This window comes from Lepidochelys kempii, chromosome 7, assembly GCF_965140285.1.
Source record: "Lepidochelys kempii isolate rLepKem1 chromosome 7, rLepKem1.hap1, whole genome shotgun sequence".
In the NCBI taxonomy this organism is placed as follows: Eukaryota; Metazoa; Chordata; order Testudines; family Cheloniidae; genus Lepidochelys; species Lepidochelys kempii.
The window spans coordinates 33012374-33028507 of record NC_136386.1 but is presented as its reverse complement, the minus strand read 5'-3'; the positions used below and the strand labels follow the sequence as shown (position 1 = coordinate 33028507).

General features: G+C 54.5%; 1 protein-coding gene across 21 annotated transcripts in view; it reads left to right on the top strand.

The window, feature by feature from the left end:
* NRXN2 (neurexin 2) overlaps positions 1–16134 on the top strand; it is a 274833-nt gene that overhangs the window by 88088 nt on the left and 170611 nt on the right. For 12 of the 21 annotated variants that reach the window (XM_073351968.2, XM_073351963.2, XM_073351962.2 and 9 more), the window contains 2 exons: positions 11159–11460; positions 13937–13981. In XM_073351968.2, the coding sequence (XP_073208069.1) occupies positions 11159–11460; positions 13937–13981 (347 nt within the window). The remainder of the gene's footprint in view (positions 1–11158; positions 11461–13936; positions 13982–16134) is intronic. The other 9 variants (XM_073351971.2, XM_073351978.2, XM_073351980.2 and 6 more) reach the window with 2 other exon arrangements.

Here is a 16134-nt window from a genome sequence, read left to right as displayed (position 1 = left end):
GCCAAGGGGGGCAAGGATGGATGTGCCACAATGTGACTGGGGGTGTGAATCCTGCCGCTAGCGTCCCGGGGTGTGGGCTTTTGTGTCTCTAACCAGCTCATGGGTCCAGTGGGGAGGGGGTTGTGGTGAGTCTCATCTTTCTAGCTGGCTCTGGTGGCGCCCAGTGTGTGTGTGGGGAGTCATCTCTCTAGGTCTTTGGTGTGTCTGCTACAAAGTGGCCCTGAAGGCAAAGGTTAGCAGACTGAATTTAGTGCTTGGGGTTGTGGGGGCTTATCTCTGGCCCACGTGATCTGACTCCCTTCCAGTCTGGGGGGGGAGACACTGAGACCACCTGATTTTTAGGCCAGTGTGGCTAGAGGGGCAGATTTTGGAAGGGGGAGGTGCCACGAGGGTGTAGCCCAGCTGCAGGCAGCAGTCCGGGGAGGCTGATCACAGCCGCCATGATTCCTGCACTCTGCCTGTGGCTCTGAGGAGAAGTTGATGCCAGTGTGGGGTTAGCTGGGCACCATGTGGCTCCTGGCAGCGAGTGATTGCCGTGGGACCCGGAGTAGGGAACAGGAACGGCTGGGGTGGCAGCGAAGTGTGCTGCCCACTGGGCAGGGGGCAGTGTGGGCACAGCATTCACACCCACACGCCCTCTCCGTTGTACAGCCAGTGCATGCTGCACGCTAAAGACCCATCCAACTGCAGTTTCAGAGGGGACATCAGTGGGGGTGAGAATGCCAACTCTGTGCACATGTGTTTGAACGCACGCACCAATGATAGGGCAGATGTGCATGAAGCATATTTGAGTGTGCATGCACACATGAGGGAGAAAGTTGTGCACAAGTGTGTGAGTGTGCACACAAATGAGCACATGATCAGGTGTGTGTGTGCATACAAGGGAGTTTGGGCAGGCATGTGTGCAGTGTGTGAATGAATGTGAATGTGCACGAGTGTGCATAGGGCATGTATGTGACACTGCAAAATGAAAAGGCATGTTCCTATAAGTGTGTGAAATCCAGCCCTGTCCCCAGTGCGGTCAGTGGGTGACTCTGGATTGACCCCGGGGAGCAGAGATCAGAATCCGGCCCTGGCCCCGTTGCGGGCAGGGGATGATATTGATTTTTCTTTCTGTTGTTAAGGGGCTCTTGTTTTCTCTTAGGGTTTTCTCTCCTGGCAATAAACCCCCTACCCCTAACGAGCGGTGGCAGCTTTATCACTGGGAGCCGGCTCCCAGAGATAAAGCTCTGTCTTTACTGGCACTTTTCAGCACTAAAACTTTGGTCGCTCAGGTCAGGTGTGGCCGGAAGACTATTGTGGCAGGGGGTGGGAGGAGAGTAGCAAGAGCTTTAGGGGATCTTTTAAAGCAATTAGACACTCAAATTAAGCCCTGGTGGGTGAACGGGGATGGGCGGTGCCAGCCGGCAGGGCCCTGAGGCATTGTGGAGGGCCCAGATGGCTGGCATGCCCATGGGCATGATACATAGTGTCTACCGCTCCAGATGGACCTGAGTATGTTTGTAGCAGCCCTGAGCATTGCTGGGATGGGGGGCATTCTAGAGGGTCACCCTCTCACCCCTCCTCCTCTCAATAGCTGTGCCAGGCTCCATCACCCTGTTATTGGGGTGACTTGCCAGTCCCAGAATGAGGTCACCCTCCTTTGTCCGTCCTCTGATCTGAATGCAGCAACTTATCCTATTACAGACACCCTGCAGTTTGAAGTGGGAGCAGAGCAGGATTGCAGGCCCCTGCACCCCACTTGAGAGGTGGTTACATGGCAGTGCTGGGCAAGGGATCCCTGTATAAACTGCCCCTTTGTCTCACCCCAGAGGTGGAGGGAAGCCCCAGCATCTCCCAGTGGGGGGCGTTGTAGGGAGCAGGGCAGGAGCACTGGCTGTGGGGGGAGCTCCTGTCTGCTCCAGCCTTGGCCTCTCCCAGTGAGGAGTGCTACGTGGAACAGATCTGGAGTCCCAAGCTAGGGTGTTTGTTTGACCCAGACGCTGGGTTCACACCCTATTTCTGTCCCTAGTCGCTGGAGCCCCATTGGGGTGGAACTTGCAGGCACAGAACCAGGAGATGGATGGGAGAGGGGGCAGGGTGGTATCTTCCACTCTTCCAGTTTGGGGTAAGAGCTCTGAACATGGGGAAGGTGCTCTGGGCTCTGAAGCCACGTTGGGAGCCAGGTGGGTCCATCCCAGCTCCCCTCCAGCTCTCAGATCCCACAGCCCCTCGTCAATTCCAGCAAGAGAAGACAGAGGGGAAAAAAACCTGCCGGTGACCAGAGGGGATAAAGGAGGGAATTAATTTCATCCTTGTGCCTCCCCACAAACAGCTGCCACATCAGCTGGGGGAGATGGCGTCCCCCTCCTATGTATATGCCGCTTCCCCTCAAACCCTGGGCCCGGGAAGGAGTTGGGAATGATAGGCAAGAGAGAGAATCCCATCCTGGGTCGCTGGTTACATGCCAGCCCTGGTTGGAAGTATAGGTAATGGATTTCTTGCCCAGTCACAGAGATGCAGCCAGCTCTAAGGTGAGGTGCGGGGGCTGTTTATACAGGGTTCCCTCACTCAGCGCCATGGGCTTTATTAACCACACGACACCATGACTGGGAGCAGGGAGCGAAGGAGAATCCCAAAGTCGACTGCTGGGGCAGAGGTTGGTGGGGAATGGTCCTTGCTGGAATTTGTCTGGGACAGAGCGAGGATTGCAAGGTGCTCTGGCTATATGTGAGGGGTAGGGATGAGGGGAGTATGGGTGGATTCTGGGTGGTAGATGGGAACTGCAGTCGCTGTTGGGATGTTCCAGGGCTGGCCGGAGGAGGCAGGGATGTGGGGAGAGCATAATGGAGTGGGGGAGAGTGTTTGTTTTCCTGCTGCAGGCACTGGGAAAGGAAAGAAAATAGCAAATTTGTTCCATTTAAAATGTTCTGCTCTCCACGCCCGCCTCGAGGTGCGAACGTTTCCCCAGGACTGGAGTCGATTTTCATTCTCTCTGCACAGGCACAAACATATTTGTACGATAAAAATGTCAGGTCGGAGTGGGGGAAATATTCTGGGTTTACTGCAGTCTCGCCCGCCTGCGGGAAGGCCATTCCAAGCTCACTGCCAGCCATGGGGCAGATCTGGTCCCAGGAGAAATCAGGATGAGTTGTCTCAATAGCTTGTGGGGCTCATTATTGTGATAGCAACTATAGGAGCCCATCACCGCGCAGGCCGTGCCTGAGATATCGTGGGCCCTGTGCAGACACACAGAGACAATCCCTGCCCTCAAGGGGAAACTGAGGCTTCAAGAGGGGAATGAACTGTCCCAAGGTCCCAGTCTCGTCTTCCCTAAACCACAAATCTCCATTGCCCTCCCAGAGCTGGGACGAGAGCCCAGGAGTCCTAGCTCCCAGTCCAGTTCTCTACCCACTGCACCGTGCTGCCTCTTAGCTTTAAGCTCAGAGCTCCTGGCATGTTTTTGCTAAAGTTCCATGTTCACACTGCAATAAGTAGCTGTGTGTGTGTGTTGGAGGGTGGTGTTTGGCTTCTATGCAACACGCTGTGTGCCCCCTGGTGCGTGCTCCCTGCTGCACCCAAGCTCTGAGTGCTGTCAGGACCTGTCAGATGGGGCAGCACCCCTGCTTTGTCTGGGAAACCGAGAGCCGAGCTGTGGGAGAGGAGCCGGCAGGCTGTGCTGCAGAAATGCACACGCAGCCAGCTAGCACTGCACTGGACTGGGAGCTTGGGAGGGTTGAGTGTGTCTGAGTGTGTGTGTGTAGCATTTGCGTTCCCATACGTGTGGTCTGTGTGTGCGCGCTGTGTGAGTCTGTGCTTAGTGTGTGTGCAGCGTGGGTACGTGTATGTACTGTGGGTGTGTGCTTAGTGTGTGTAGCATGTACAGTGCACAAGTGTCTGAGTGTGAGTGCATGTGTGCAGCATGAGTGTATTGTTTGTGGTCAATGCGTGTCCTGTGTTTGTGTGTGTGTGCAGTGTGTTCAGGTGCGAGTGCATGTGTCTGTAGTGAGTGTGTACATAGGGTGTGTTTCTGTGAGTGTGAGTGTCTCTCCACACCCATCTCTGTGTGTTTGGGGGGGGTACCTCTGGTGCTGAGTTTGACAGGATCGTAGGCCCTCCCAGGCGTGCTTCCAAAGGGGGTGAATGTGGGGCTGTGACGAAGTGGGACTGTTCTTAATGTTTCCTCTGAATAGTGTGGGGGTGCCTCAGTTTCCCCTAGGCAGTTCTTAAGTATCTAGGTGGTGGGGTAAGGGTGTATGATCACTGCAGAGCCCTAGAGGGCAGGTGTTTGCAGGAGTCTGGACACAGAGAATGGCCGACACCCTGTTTCCTGGCAACTGATGGCCTAGGCCCTTCCCCCCTGCAAGGTGAGAGCGAAAGGGTTGGAGAACAAAGGAATCAGGTGACCTCCTGGCCCAGGAAAGGGACAAAGCCCAGAGGAGGTGGGGCTGGAGGGAGTTTCAGTTTGGGGCTGGCTGGAGACATGGAGTGAAGGGCAGACGTGGTTGTCTGGCTCACTGCCCCCCAAAATGGACCCAGCTGAGGGGTCCTGTTCTCTGCACCTACAAGCTCTGTTTTAGACCATGTTCCTGTTGTCTAATAAACCTCTGTTTTACTGGCTGGCTGAGAGTCACGTCTGACTGCGAAGTTGGGGTGCAGGACCCTCTGGCTTCCCCAGGAGCCCCACCTGAGTGGACTCGCTGTGGGAAGCGCACGGAGGGGCAGAGGATGCTGAATGCTCCGAGGTCAGACCCAGGAAGGTGGAAGCTGTGTGAGCTGTGTGTCCTGAAGACAGGCTGCTCACAGGAAGGCGACTGCCCCAGAGTCCTGACTGGCTTCATGGGGAGCAGTTCCAGAGCATCGCTCAGGGACTCCATGACAGAGGCCCTGCCCATCCAGGCAGAGGTCCCAGTGCAGCAGGGTGGGCACAATATCCTCATTGCAGTGCTGAATGACAGCCCTTCCCCTTGCATCCATTCCCCACAGAGCTCTGCACCCCAGCCCATGTGCCTCTAGCAAGGGCTGGGAGCCAGGACTCCTGGGTTCTATCCCAGCTGTGGGAGGGGAATGGAGTCTAGCATGTGTCCCACAGTCCCTCACACTCAGACAAGGAGAGCTCCCACATGACTTGCATCTCAAGAAGCCCATGACCCCTTGAACCCTGCTCCCCCTCCTGCCCCCATGTTCTATCCATCGTAGTCTGGCTATCGATCCTGCTGCCCCGAGGCTGGGAGCTCTCGCTGGAGAAAAATAGTCACAATTAAAATCTCTAACGATAATGCGGAGCCAGCACCCCCTCCGTTTATCCCCATACAGAGCCTTCGTTGTCTTTCAAAGAATAGACTGCAGGGGGCAACCCTGCTCCATGCGGGGGAATAGAATGTAGGAGCAACCCTGCCCCACTCTGGGTTGTAGGGGGCGACCCTGGGAAGAGGCTGTAGGAGGTGACCCTGCCCCCTGGCGGGGGGAATAGGCTGGAGGAGGTGATCTGGCCACCCTCCAGGGAATAGACTGCAGTTCCACCCCAGTTAACAACATACAGAGTCTTTCTCCTGTAGGTCACCAGGTCAAATCCAGCCCCAGCTGGCCCTTTCCTCTCTGCCTGAGATGAGTTTGCTGGCTCTCCGGTGGGCTCAGCCCAAGCAAGGGAGACCAAGATGCCCTCTCCACCACTGTGGGGGCATACTGGGGGAAGTGTGTGCTGGGGGAGGGATCGCTCTCCGCTGCTGCCCCTGCTCTGGGAACATTGGGACAATTCTGGCTGCCACTAATTAAGATCCACCCCCCATCCCAGTGCCTGTGGACACCAGCTGCTCTGGGTGAGATGGGTGGACAAGGGTGTGCTAACTGGGGTGTGGGATCCTGGTAGGACAAGGTGCAGGGACAAGCTGGTGCTGGGGAAGGTGTGGAGGGGTTGTGACTGGAGGTTTTAACTGGGGCAGGCTCTCAGGGGTGTGTATGTGGCTGGGGCAGGCTGTCTGGGGTACATGTGTGGCTGGGGCAGGCTGTCGGGGGGGAGCTGTGGCTGGGGCAAGCTGTCGGGGGTGTGTGTGGCTGGGGCAGGCTATCGGGGGGGGAGGGGAGTTGTGGGTGGGGCAGGCTGTCGGTGCAGGGTGGGTGCAGGTGTGGCTGGGGCAGGCTCTCGGGGGTGGGGGCAGTTGTGGCCAAGGCTGCTGGGAATGGGCTGAATGCTGACATGACCATGTGACTTGCTTGTGGTTTTGGATGGAGGGAGCTGCCCCAGGTCAGGCCAGACCAGACCAAAAGGATGGGGATGGGGAACTCAGCAGAGGGGGGCTGGGGCTCTCATAGCTCAGCCCCCCCACCCCCAGCGCTTTTGCCAGGACATCGTCCAGTTGGGAAGTGGAGGCTGCAGATTCCTGTGGGGTGTTAGAACATGGGATGCAATCGGGGTGTGTGGAGGTGGTGAGAGAGAGAGAGCACAGGGGATGGGGGCTGAGCACAGGCAGGACAGCATCTCACCACCTTCAGGCCCTAGTGGGAATCGCTCTGGCTGCCTGGCTTGCCAGCTGGGTTTATGGGAAAGGAGCGATCGGACAGATAATCGGGGCTGGTGGAAGTCTGGGGCCAGAGCACGAGGCAGAGTAGGGAGTTATGGGAAAGGCTAAAGCAATGGGGATCACTGAGCCAGGGGAAACACTGTGTGGGATAAAACCTAATAGTCCCTCTCAATACACTCCTGTCTGCCCTGCTCTGCCTCTACCCCATATGCACCCCCATCTAGCTATTTGAATGGGGAAACTGAGGCATGGAGCAGGGTAAGTGACTTCCTCAAGATCACATAGTGAGTGAATGGCCAACCTGGGGATAGGTGCAGGGAGTCCTGACTCCCAGTCCCCCTGCCCTGCTGTAACCCACTAGACCTCATTCCCCCACCAGAGCTGGGGTTAGAACCCAGGAGTCCTGACTCCCTGCTCCCCTGCTCTAACCCACTAGACCCCACTCACAACTTGATTCTTAGCAGAGGAGTGATTGTTTCAGACGTTGTATCAGCCTATTAGCTCAGAGTCTCTGCACATGCAAGCAGGTATTACTGTCTCCCTTGCACTTGGGCTGCTTTCCCCTCTCGCAGCAGTTGGCTCAGGCTCTCTGCACACTCAGGCAGGTGTTGCTGCATTGGTCGGTTACTCTTGTTTCTGTTGTTATTGCAGTGACGAGAAACATTCTGGCTCTGGGGCAGTGGATCTGGGGTCGTGGAACTGGCAGGACAGGGGGGAGGAAGTGGCAGTGCTGAAAGAGGTGGGCAAGGGGGATGTTCTTAGCTTTGGCCGACTTCTTTGGAAAGCAGCCTTGCCAGCAGCTGCACGCTTCAGCTTGGAGCAGGGCATGGCCCTGGGCAGAGACCACGACCCCCGGGGTTCTTGATGCCAGTGGGTGGGTGCTGTGCTAGTGGGGAGGGTGCCTGGTGGGGATTGGCAGGCTCTGATGGCTGTTGTCAAATGCAGGCTCCTGTGACTGGTTGGGGGGTGCTCCAGCAGGAGGCGCTGTGCTGCCCAGGCTAATAGGGACTCTAGTCTCAGTGTAAGATCCCTGCTGAGGTTCCCCTGACGCATCCCCGCACAGAGTGTGGGAGCCTGCATGGCCACCTGCTGGGGGGGGGGGTAGGCGGGAGCATGTGAGCAGGACACAAGCCCTTGCTCTGCGCTCGGGGCCGCCTTGGCCTGTTCCCTGCCCCTCCCTTCCCCGCCCCATACCCCTGCTGCGGGCCCAGCCAGAACCCCCTCCCCCAGAACCCGCTCATCTCCACATCCCTTCCCCCCACATCCCTGCAGCCAGTGCCCTCCCCCACACATGCCTCTATCTACGAATGCATGCCTCTGCTCTCCCCATACACATTTATCTATTCATCCATCCCTTCAAGTCTGTCTCTTTCTTTCCCTTTCTGTTTCATTCCCCCTTTTCCCCCCTTCCAGGCTGTCCCTTGGGGTCACCCTTTCTGAGCTCCTCTCTCCCAATCACTCCTCTCCCTCGCACCCCAGGTCTGGCTCGGAGCCCCCCATGGGCAGCTGCTCCATATGGGGTGCAAGCAGATGGGACTAAGAGGGATGGATCCAGTCCAAGGTCATGGAGCTTCACCAGAGAAAAGTGCTTACAGAGGGGCTGAGAGGCGGGCAGGGGGATTGGGTGGGAGCCAGGTAGCGTGGCCCTGGGGTTAGCAAAGAATTAATTGCTCCCCCAGCTTGTCCCTGCTGAGGTGATTTATATCCTGCCAACACAGAGCCCTGAAGAAGCAATTTAGGAGCCTGGCTGCTGTGGGGGAGGCCAAGGGGTTGAATTGACTGGCTACTTAGCACTCCCTGTGCTGCGTGGGAGCAGGCTGAGATAGCAATGCCCCCTAGGGGGTGCTGTGCTGCAGGGAGCAGGCAGGAGCCCAGTAGGGGGCGCTTTCCCCTCTTGGACTATGCTGACCCCAGTGCCCCAGCATGATGCTAGGGGGCACTGTGCTGCGATAAATTCTGGTTTTCCAATGTGACATAGAGCCAACGTGAACCCCTGTGTTCATTAAATCCTCAGGCATTGAACCTGGTGTCTTGGCAAAATCCCAGGTGGGTGAGTCCATTCTGTCTTGCCGCAAAAACTGCTGTTTGAATTTGATACGGCGTTTTCCTTCAATTCGTGTCCACAGAAGTCAGGCCATGTTGCTGTGTGGGAGTTAAATAATGCTGCATCCCACCCCAGAAGTGGCTGCATCTCACCGCCCTGTGATCCCTGTGTAAACAGCCCCCACTCCCCATCCAGAAATGTCCCCCATCCCAACCTTACTGCTCTTCTGAATACACATCTCTCACAGTCACCCTCCCCAGCTGTCAGATTGGCACATGAAAGGTCTAATCCTAGTTCCTGTGGACACAGGTACCAGCAGCCTGCTGGCAGGCTGAGGTGTGATCTGTGGCTGGCTATGGTTTTTAAACCCTTCTTGCAGTGAAAGAATAATTTGTTTCATTTAGATTTTATAACCTTTGCCATAAAGAGAGGGAGAAAACGGAAAAGCCAGGCCGACAGCACAGAGTTCAGGTGCTGTTAGGAACAGATTTATAGAGGTGCTGTGTGTGACACAGGCCTAGTGGGTCAGGGGACTGTGAGTGCTTGGAGGACATGCTGTGGTGATGTTAGACTGATCTGAGATGCACCTTCTTCTGGGGTGATGCAGTTGCAAGCAGAGGGAGAGTTTGCTTTGGGCCAAGGGCTGTGTCTGAAATGCAGAGGAGAGGGGTGGGGAGGCAGTGTGGCCTAGTGGGCACTGCTCTGGGACTCCACTGACCTCCGCTGGGTTCCATTCCTAGTGCGGCCACTGGCTGATAGATGACCTTGGGCAAATCACATCCCTGCTCTGTGCCTCAGTTTACCCCTCTGTAAAGTGGGGTTAATGATGCTGACCTGCTCTGTAAAGTACTTTGAGATCTACTGATGAAAATCCCTAGATCAGAGCTACGTATTATTGTTGTTTTATACTGAGTTAGGTATATGATGTAAAATCCAAGGGGAGACAAGGCACTGGAGTTGTCTTCATGATATGCAGGGTCAATCCTGGTGTGCGGCAGTCTGTGGAGTCGGGGGGGGGCCTCTCTCCCCTTGCAGTCAGTGCTGACCCCAGTGCGGCACTAGGGGGCGCTGTGCTGCAGTCTGTGGAGTGGGAGGCTCACTGGGGGGTGCTGTCCCTAGGTCAACCAGTGACACTGGTATAAAAATGCGCCGTGTTTTTGCCCAAGACTCTCTAAGTGGAGTTGCTCCTAAGTGCGACATTACTCTTGGCGAGCCAGGTGTTGGTGCTTGGGCTGAGTGCCTGTCTGTGGGCAGATTTCATGGGGCAAAAAGCTGGCTCTTTAGGAAATTGTGTTTTCCCGAGCGGGAGATTGTTAGGGAACCAGCCCCCCTAGCCTCCCCCAGCCCCCCGTGTCCTGACGGGCTCTGATCGCTGCCGCGAACAACTGGCGCTGACACTAACAAGATGATTGCGGGGGCCGGGCACAGGCGAGACAGGCAAATTTGTTTCTTCAGCATCACCAGATGGCAAGTTAATTGTCAGGTGCCAGCAGCAGAGGGGCACTCCCCTCACTGGCAGCACTGGGCCGGAGGGTAGGGGTGTCTCTGCTGCCAGGGCAATAGCTGCTCGGGCAATGGGAGATGAGGATTGAGAGCACACTCAGACAGACAGACAGACAGACATGCACACACATACAGTGACACCACTGCTTGAATACAGACCCTGGGCCCCCTTATTACCTTTAGGAGCCACCTCGCTTCTGTCTGAGGGGCCTCGTACTTCTCACTACTGTTTAAATTCAAGCAGGCCCCTTGACAGGCAGGGCCCCCCTCTTTTCTTCCCCGTACTTTGAGCACTGAAAGAGACACAGACATACACAAAGTGCTTTAGCATAGAGCAGCCTAGGGGTTGGAAAGGGGGCAAGGCCTCCTGGATTCTGTACCTGGCTCTGGGATGGGAGTGGGGTCTAGCACAGGGGAGGGGGCCTGGGAGCCAGGACTCCTGGGTGCCATCCCCAGCTCTGGCAGGGGAGTGAGGGCTGCTGGATTACAGCAGGGGCAGGCTGGGAGTCTATTTTTAGCTATGCCACTGACTTGAGTGAGTCACTTTTCGTCGCTCATTGCCTCTGTTTTCACACCCACCCTTTGTCTATTTAGACTGTGAGCTCTTTATGATAGGGATTGTGTCTCTCTGTAGGTCTGTGCAGTGCCCAGCAAAAAGGGGACCCCAATTTCAGTTGGGGGGGGTCTATGCGCCCCCTGGCACGACGGGGCCCCGATTACAGTTGAGTCCTCTGAGCTCTACAAATGAATAATAACATAGACGCAAAATGATGATATTTACACACCCTTTGTGTACATGCCCCTTTCTCGAATGCTCTCATTCTGCCTTGTGCACACACACTCCTCGTGCACCTGCCCTCTTCTCGCACACTCTCATCCCACCTCCTGCACACACACTCCTCATGCACCTGCCCCCTTCTTGCACGCTCTCATCCCACCTCGTGTACACACACTCCTCATGCACCTGCCGCCTTCTCGCACTCTCTCATCCTGCCTTGTGCACACAGAGTCTGTGTGCTCCTGCCCCCTTCTTACATGTTCTCTAAACCTTGAGTGCACAAACCCGGTGTGTACCTGCCCCCTCTCACTGTGCCACTTTCTCTCTGTGCAGGGAAGGAGGAATACGTGGCGACCTTCAAGGGCAACGAATTCTTCTGCTATGACCTGTCCCACAACCCGATCCAGAGCAGCACTGATGAGATCACACTGTCCTTCCGTACCCTGCAGCGCAATGGCCTCATGCTGCACACGGGGAAGTCGGCCGACTACGTCAACCTGTCGCTCAAGAGCGGGGCTGTGTGGCTAGTCATCAACCTGGGGTCAGGCGCCTTCGAGGCGCTGGTGGAGCCCGTCAACGGCAAGTTCAATGACAACAACTGGCATGACATCCGGGTGACCCGGAACCTGCGCCAGGTATGCACCAGTGCCAGCTGGTTGGGACAGGGGGCTTGCACTAGTGATCCTCCCTGGGAAGCATTGTCTGTGGTGCGCCACAACCCCAAGGTATTGCTGGGGGGATGTGCCCCAGTGATGTCCCCCTCCAGGACAGCATTGTCTGTGGTGTGTCCCTGCCCCATGGCATTTCTGGGGGGACATGCCCCAATGATGCCCTCTCTGGGCAGTGTTGCTGGGATGGGAATTTGCAGGGAGCCAGAACACCCTCCCCCAAATATTTCATGGTGCCAAGGGTGGGTGCGGGTGCATGGGCTGTGGTGCCAGTGGGCAGTGGGTAAATGGGCTGGAAGCTGGGCTTGGTTCTTCTTTACTTCCTTGGTCCCCAGCAGTCCAGATGCCAGCAAGAGGATGTGTCTGAAACAAATTCACCTAAGGTCCTCTCAGCCCCATAAATTTCCCCCACCCCTTCCCCAAAAGAGGAGCATTGCCTCCTAACGTATATCCCCCCTCCCTCCTGGAGACGAGCTAGCATGGAGCCACAATGAGCTAGAGACACATCCACAAGGGGCCTTAAATTCCATGCACTCAGCTAAGGGCATTGCCCCATTGCCCCCTGGGGGTCCTGAGCCTCCCGCAATGAAGACAAGGGGCCGGGTGTTGCAGTTAGCCACCACAGCTAATAGGAAGGCTGTTCTGTGGCTGATCTGGGGAATGGGACATGGGGTCTTTCCCCTCTAGGGGGTGTTGGCTCCAATCCAGCCCCAGGGAGGATGGACTGGCTGGCTTCGGGGGGAGGGCAGGGAATGGTATATGGGCCTCCCCCAGAGCTGGGGAAAGAACCCAGGAGTCCTGATACCAAGTTACCCCCCTCAAAACCACTAGACATCACTCCCCTCCTGGAGCCAGGCAGAGAGCCCAGGAGTCCTGACTCCCAGCCCATGCACAGACGGATATGGGCTGTGCTCTACTGATGGATCCCTCTGTGTGAGGCTGGCCAGGTGTGTCCTGGGTATGGGTACTGTTCCCCCCACCCGTGGGTCAGTTCCCCACTCTGTGGCTGGCGCGGGTGAGAGGAATTGTTGCCTGTGGGCATTGTGGCCCATGCGCTCTGCACAAATCCACCCATCGCACTGATCAGAGCTGGCAGTTCCCAGCATCTTTGGATATCTGGACCTGCATGATGCTGCAGCGCAGGAGCCAAGGAGAAATGGATGGGAGACCTCCAGTCCCCTGCCCCTCAGGGCTTGGCATGCCCCCCGCCCGAGCCACTCATGACACTGCTAAACACCCACTGATCTCCCAGCAGCCTCATGGAAGGGACTCCTGGGTTCCATCCCAGCTCTGGGATGATAGAGGAGGTTGGGTGGGAGTGAGGGGGAGGTGTGTGGGGTTCGTGTGTATTGGGGGTGGTGGGGGAGGTAGAGGAGGTTGGGTGGGGGTGAGGGGGAGGTGTGTGGGATTGGTGTGTACTGGGGAGAGGTGGGGGAGATGGAGGTCGGATGGGGGTGAAGGGGAGGTGTGTGGGGTTGGTGTGTACGGGGGAGGTGGGGGAGGTAGAGGAGGTTGGGTGGGGGTATAGCAGAGATGGGGAAGATGGTGGGGGTGTAGGAGAGGTTAGGTGGGTGTCCAAGGAGTGGATGCATGGGGTGCATCTGGCTCACCCCTCCCCCTCCCTGCCTGCAGACTGAGGCTCCCCCTCCATACTGGCTTCTCCTTCTAACCTGGTTTCTGATTCTTTCCCTTTTTTTGGACTAAAGTTAATCAAGAAAAATAATTAACAAAAAGCAGGACAAATTTTTAACAGTATCAGGAACTGGAGTGGGGGAGCTGGTTCCTCTCCCCTCGCCAACTTGTCCCCAGCACTCCCCCAATAATACACTCCTCCCCACACAACATACAAGACAAAATCTGGACTCCCCTGGCTGGGGATACAGCTCACTCCCCGACTCTCTGCTGACCCCAGAGCCACTTAGGATCTACTAATCCTGCTAACACAGGCCTTGCTTTTCCTCCTTCCCGCTCCCCACCCTTCACCCCCCCCAACTCCCCACCTCGTTAGAAATTACGTTGACGACTTTTTTGTGTGTGTGTTACTAACACGCTTCTTGAAAGACTCCAGCTCTCAACCAGAGACGCCAGAACTAACCCTCCTTGTCTCATCCAATGGAATGTCGGTCATTTCTTTTCAAGTCTTTAATTTAAATAGTCTCTTTTCCTTTCTTTTATTCTTACTAACCAAGATCTCTCTCTCTATAATACTTTATGGTTGGGAGGGGGAGGAGTTTGTTCGGGGGAGTGGGATGTGCGAGGGGATGGTGGGTGGAGTCTTTTTTTTAAAAAAAAACCTGATCGCCCTTCTTGCGATGGGAAAATTGATTTTTTCCCTCTTTTATCTCCCTTGATTTTCACGGTTGGTCATTTTTTTCCTTTTCTTTTCTGTTTTTTTTATTATTCCCCCTTTCCCTCATTTATTTTATTTTTTTAATACATATAGCACGCAGGAATTGGACACGCTATGGTAAACAAACTGCATTACCTGGTAGATATCACTCTAATTGTCTAATCGTTTGGTTTGCCGTGGGTTTTATCTTTTCCCCTCCCTCCTTTCTGTTTTTACTTAATTAATTGGGTTTTTAATTATCATTATTTTAATTTCTTAATTTTTTCTTTAAGTACTACACAAAGAAAGTGAAATGTAATTTTCAAAACTTAAAGGTTGCAATAAACTACGCAAACACACATAAAATTAACAACTAAATAATCAAACTGTGTGATAAGTCTAAAATCAAGAACTGGAAATGAACTGGTCAGCTACCCTGGAGTCAGTGCAGAATCAACCCTGCTGCCAGAGCAGAGTTGGTACAAAATGAAAAGAATCTAATACTCACCGTACAATCAAACTTAGGTGGGTGTAGATTGAAAACCAACCAATTGACCAAACCAAGGTTGGTATAAAATTGACATGAACCAAAAATCAATGTCAGTATAAAATTGACGATAACCAGTAACCCAGGTTGGTATAAGATTAAAACCAACCTATTAAATGTGGTATTAAAAAAAACCATTGTTTTTGAACTGCTCAAGTTTGTAATTAATATTTTTTAACCAAAAACATTTTTAAGAAGTCTTTTTTTTTCTTTTCCAAAAGCAACATTTTTAATTTATTTATATTTTTATTTATTTTTTGGGGAAAAAACTTTTTTTTTCTTTTCGAAAAGCAAAATTTTTTTAACTTTATTGGATTTTAAAAAAATAAAATAAAAAAATAAAAAATATATTATTTCTTTATTATTTCTCTTTTGGTTTTACATTTTTTTTATTCCTTTTACCTCCCCCCCCCGAAAACAACAACAACAAAAAATCCATGGAAAACACCATCCCATGAAGCAACTTCTGTGCGCGTCACATCTGCTCCATGGCGGTGAACCCGCCAGGGATTGTGGGAAATGGGCTAATGGCAGCCAGTGGGATCAGGACCAGATGTTGATTGGGGGGTGGGAGTAATGGGGGCAATGAAAAAGGGAACATTAATTTAGGGGTGCAAACTGCATTTCCCCCTCACCCCACCCCTCTGCACTATGCATCTGGGGTAGTTCCATGGGGTTATCCGCTCACACCTTCTCCAAAGCTGAGTCTCTCCGTTGCCCTCAATGGGCTTTGGACCAGGCCTATAGGGGGTGTCCCCCCAGTCCCATTGGGAATCCCACCCGATGGGTGTGGCTGGCTTCAGGCTGACCCGTTAACCCCACTGGATGTCCTGGCTGTCATTCCCACTCCTGCCACGGGTGGCGCCACTGGCCCTCCATACCGCATGGCATGCTGGGACTGACTGGGGCATGCTGCTCTTGTGTCTGGTTTTTATTTTGAGAGCGACTCTCTGGGGCTGAACTAACACTGTGTCTGACACCATCCTTCCCACCCTCCTCCCTTCCCCTTCCCCTTCCCTGCTGTCCCCCACCCCACTCCTCCCACAGCTCTGACTGACTGCCAGTGCCTTTCTAACAGGAGCACCGTAGTCTGGGCCAGTTCAGGAAGGATGTGGGGCCAGGGGGTAGGGACCATAGCTCCAGCCTGTGTGCGATTTGGGAGTGTGCATGGGGGGTGGAAGGAAGTGAGCACATGGAGCATGTGCAGTGGGGGTGGTGTGGAGTGTGTAGGGCGTGTGCACTGGGGGGCTGTGAGCCTGTAGGATATGTGCACTGGAGCAGGGAACAGTAAGCCATGGAATAAAACAGTAACATCTGTGTACAATGGAAGCCAGGTATTCTGTTGCCAAACGAGGAGGCATGCTGCATCCCCAGCACCCCTTGTTCCAGTGCCCTGCCTGAGGGGACGGGGGTGCATTGGCAGGGTGAGCCTGTAGGGAATGTGGAAGGAGGCATATGAGTGTGAAGGGTGTGTGCATGGGAGTGCATGTGTTCAATGATGTGAGCATCAGGATGAAGGAGTGTAGGGCATGTGCATGGAGGCATATGAGTGCGTGGAGGTGTATGTGTTTCAGGGTTTGTAGGAAATGTGAAGCAAGGGTATGAATATGTGAATGTGTAGATCTGTGCAGCTCTACCATGCTCTGCCCCAGAGGTGGCTGCATGCAGTATCCCTGGGTTCACAGTGTTAAGGTCCCAGGGAACGCCATGGAGTGTGTGTGGGGAGGTTCACAATTGACTCTGGTCTGTGACTATTACACATCCC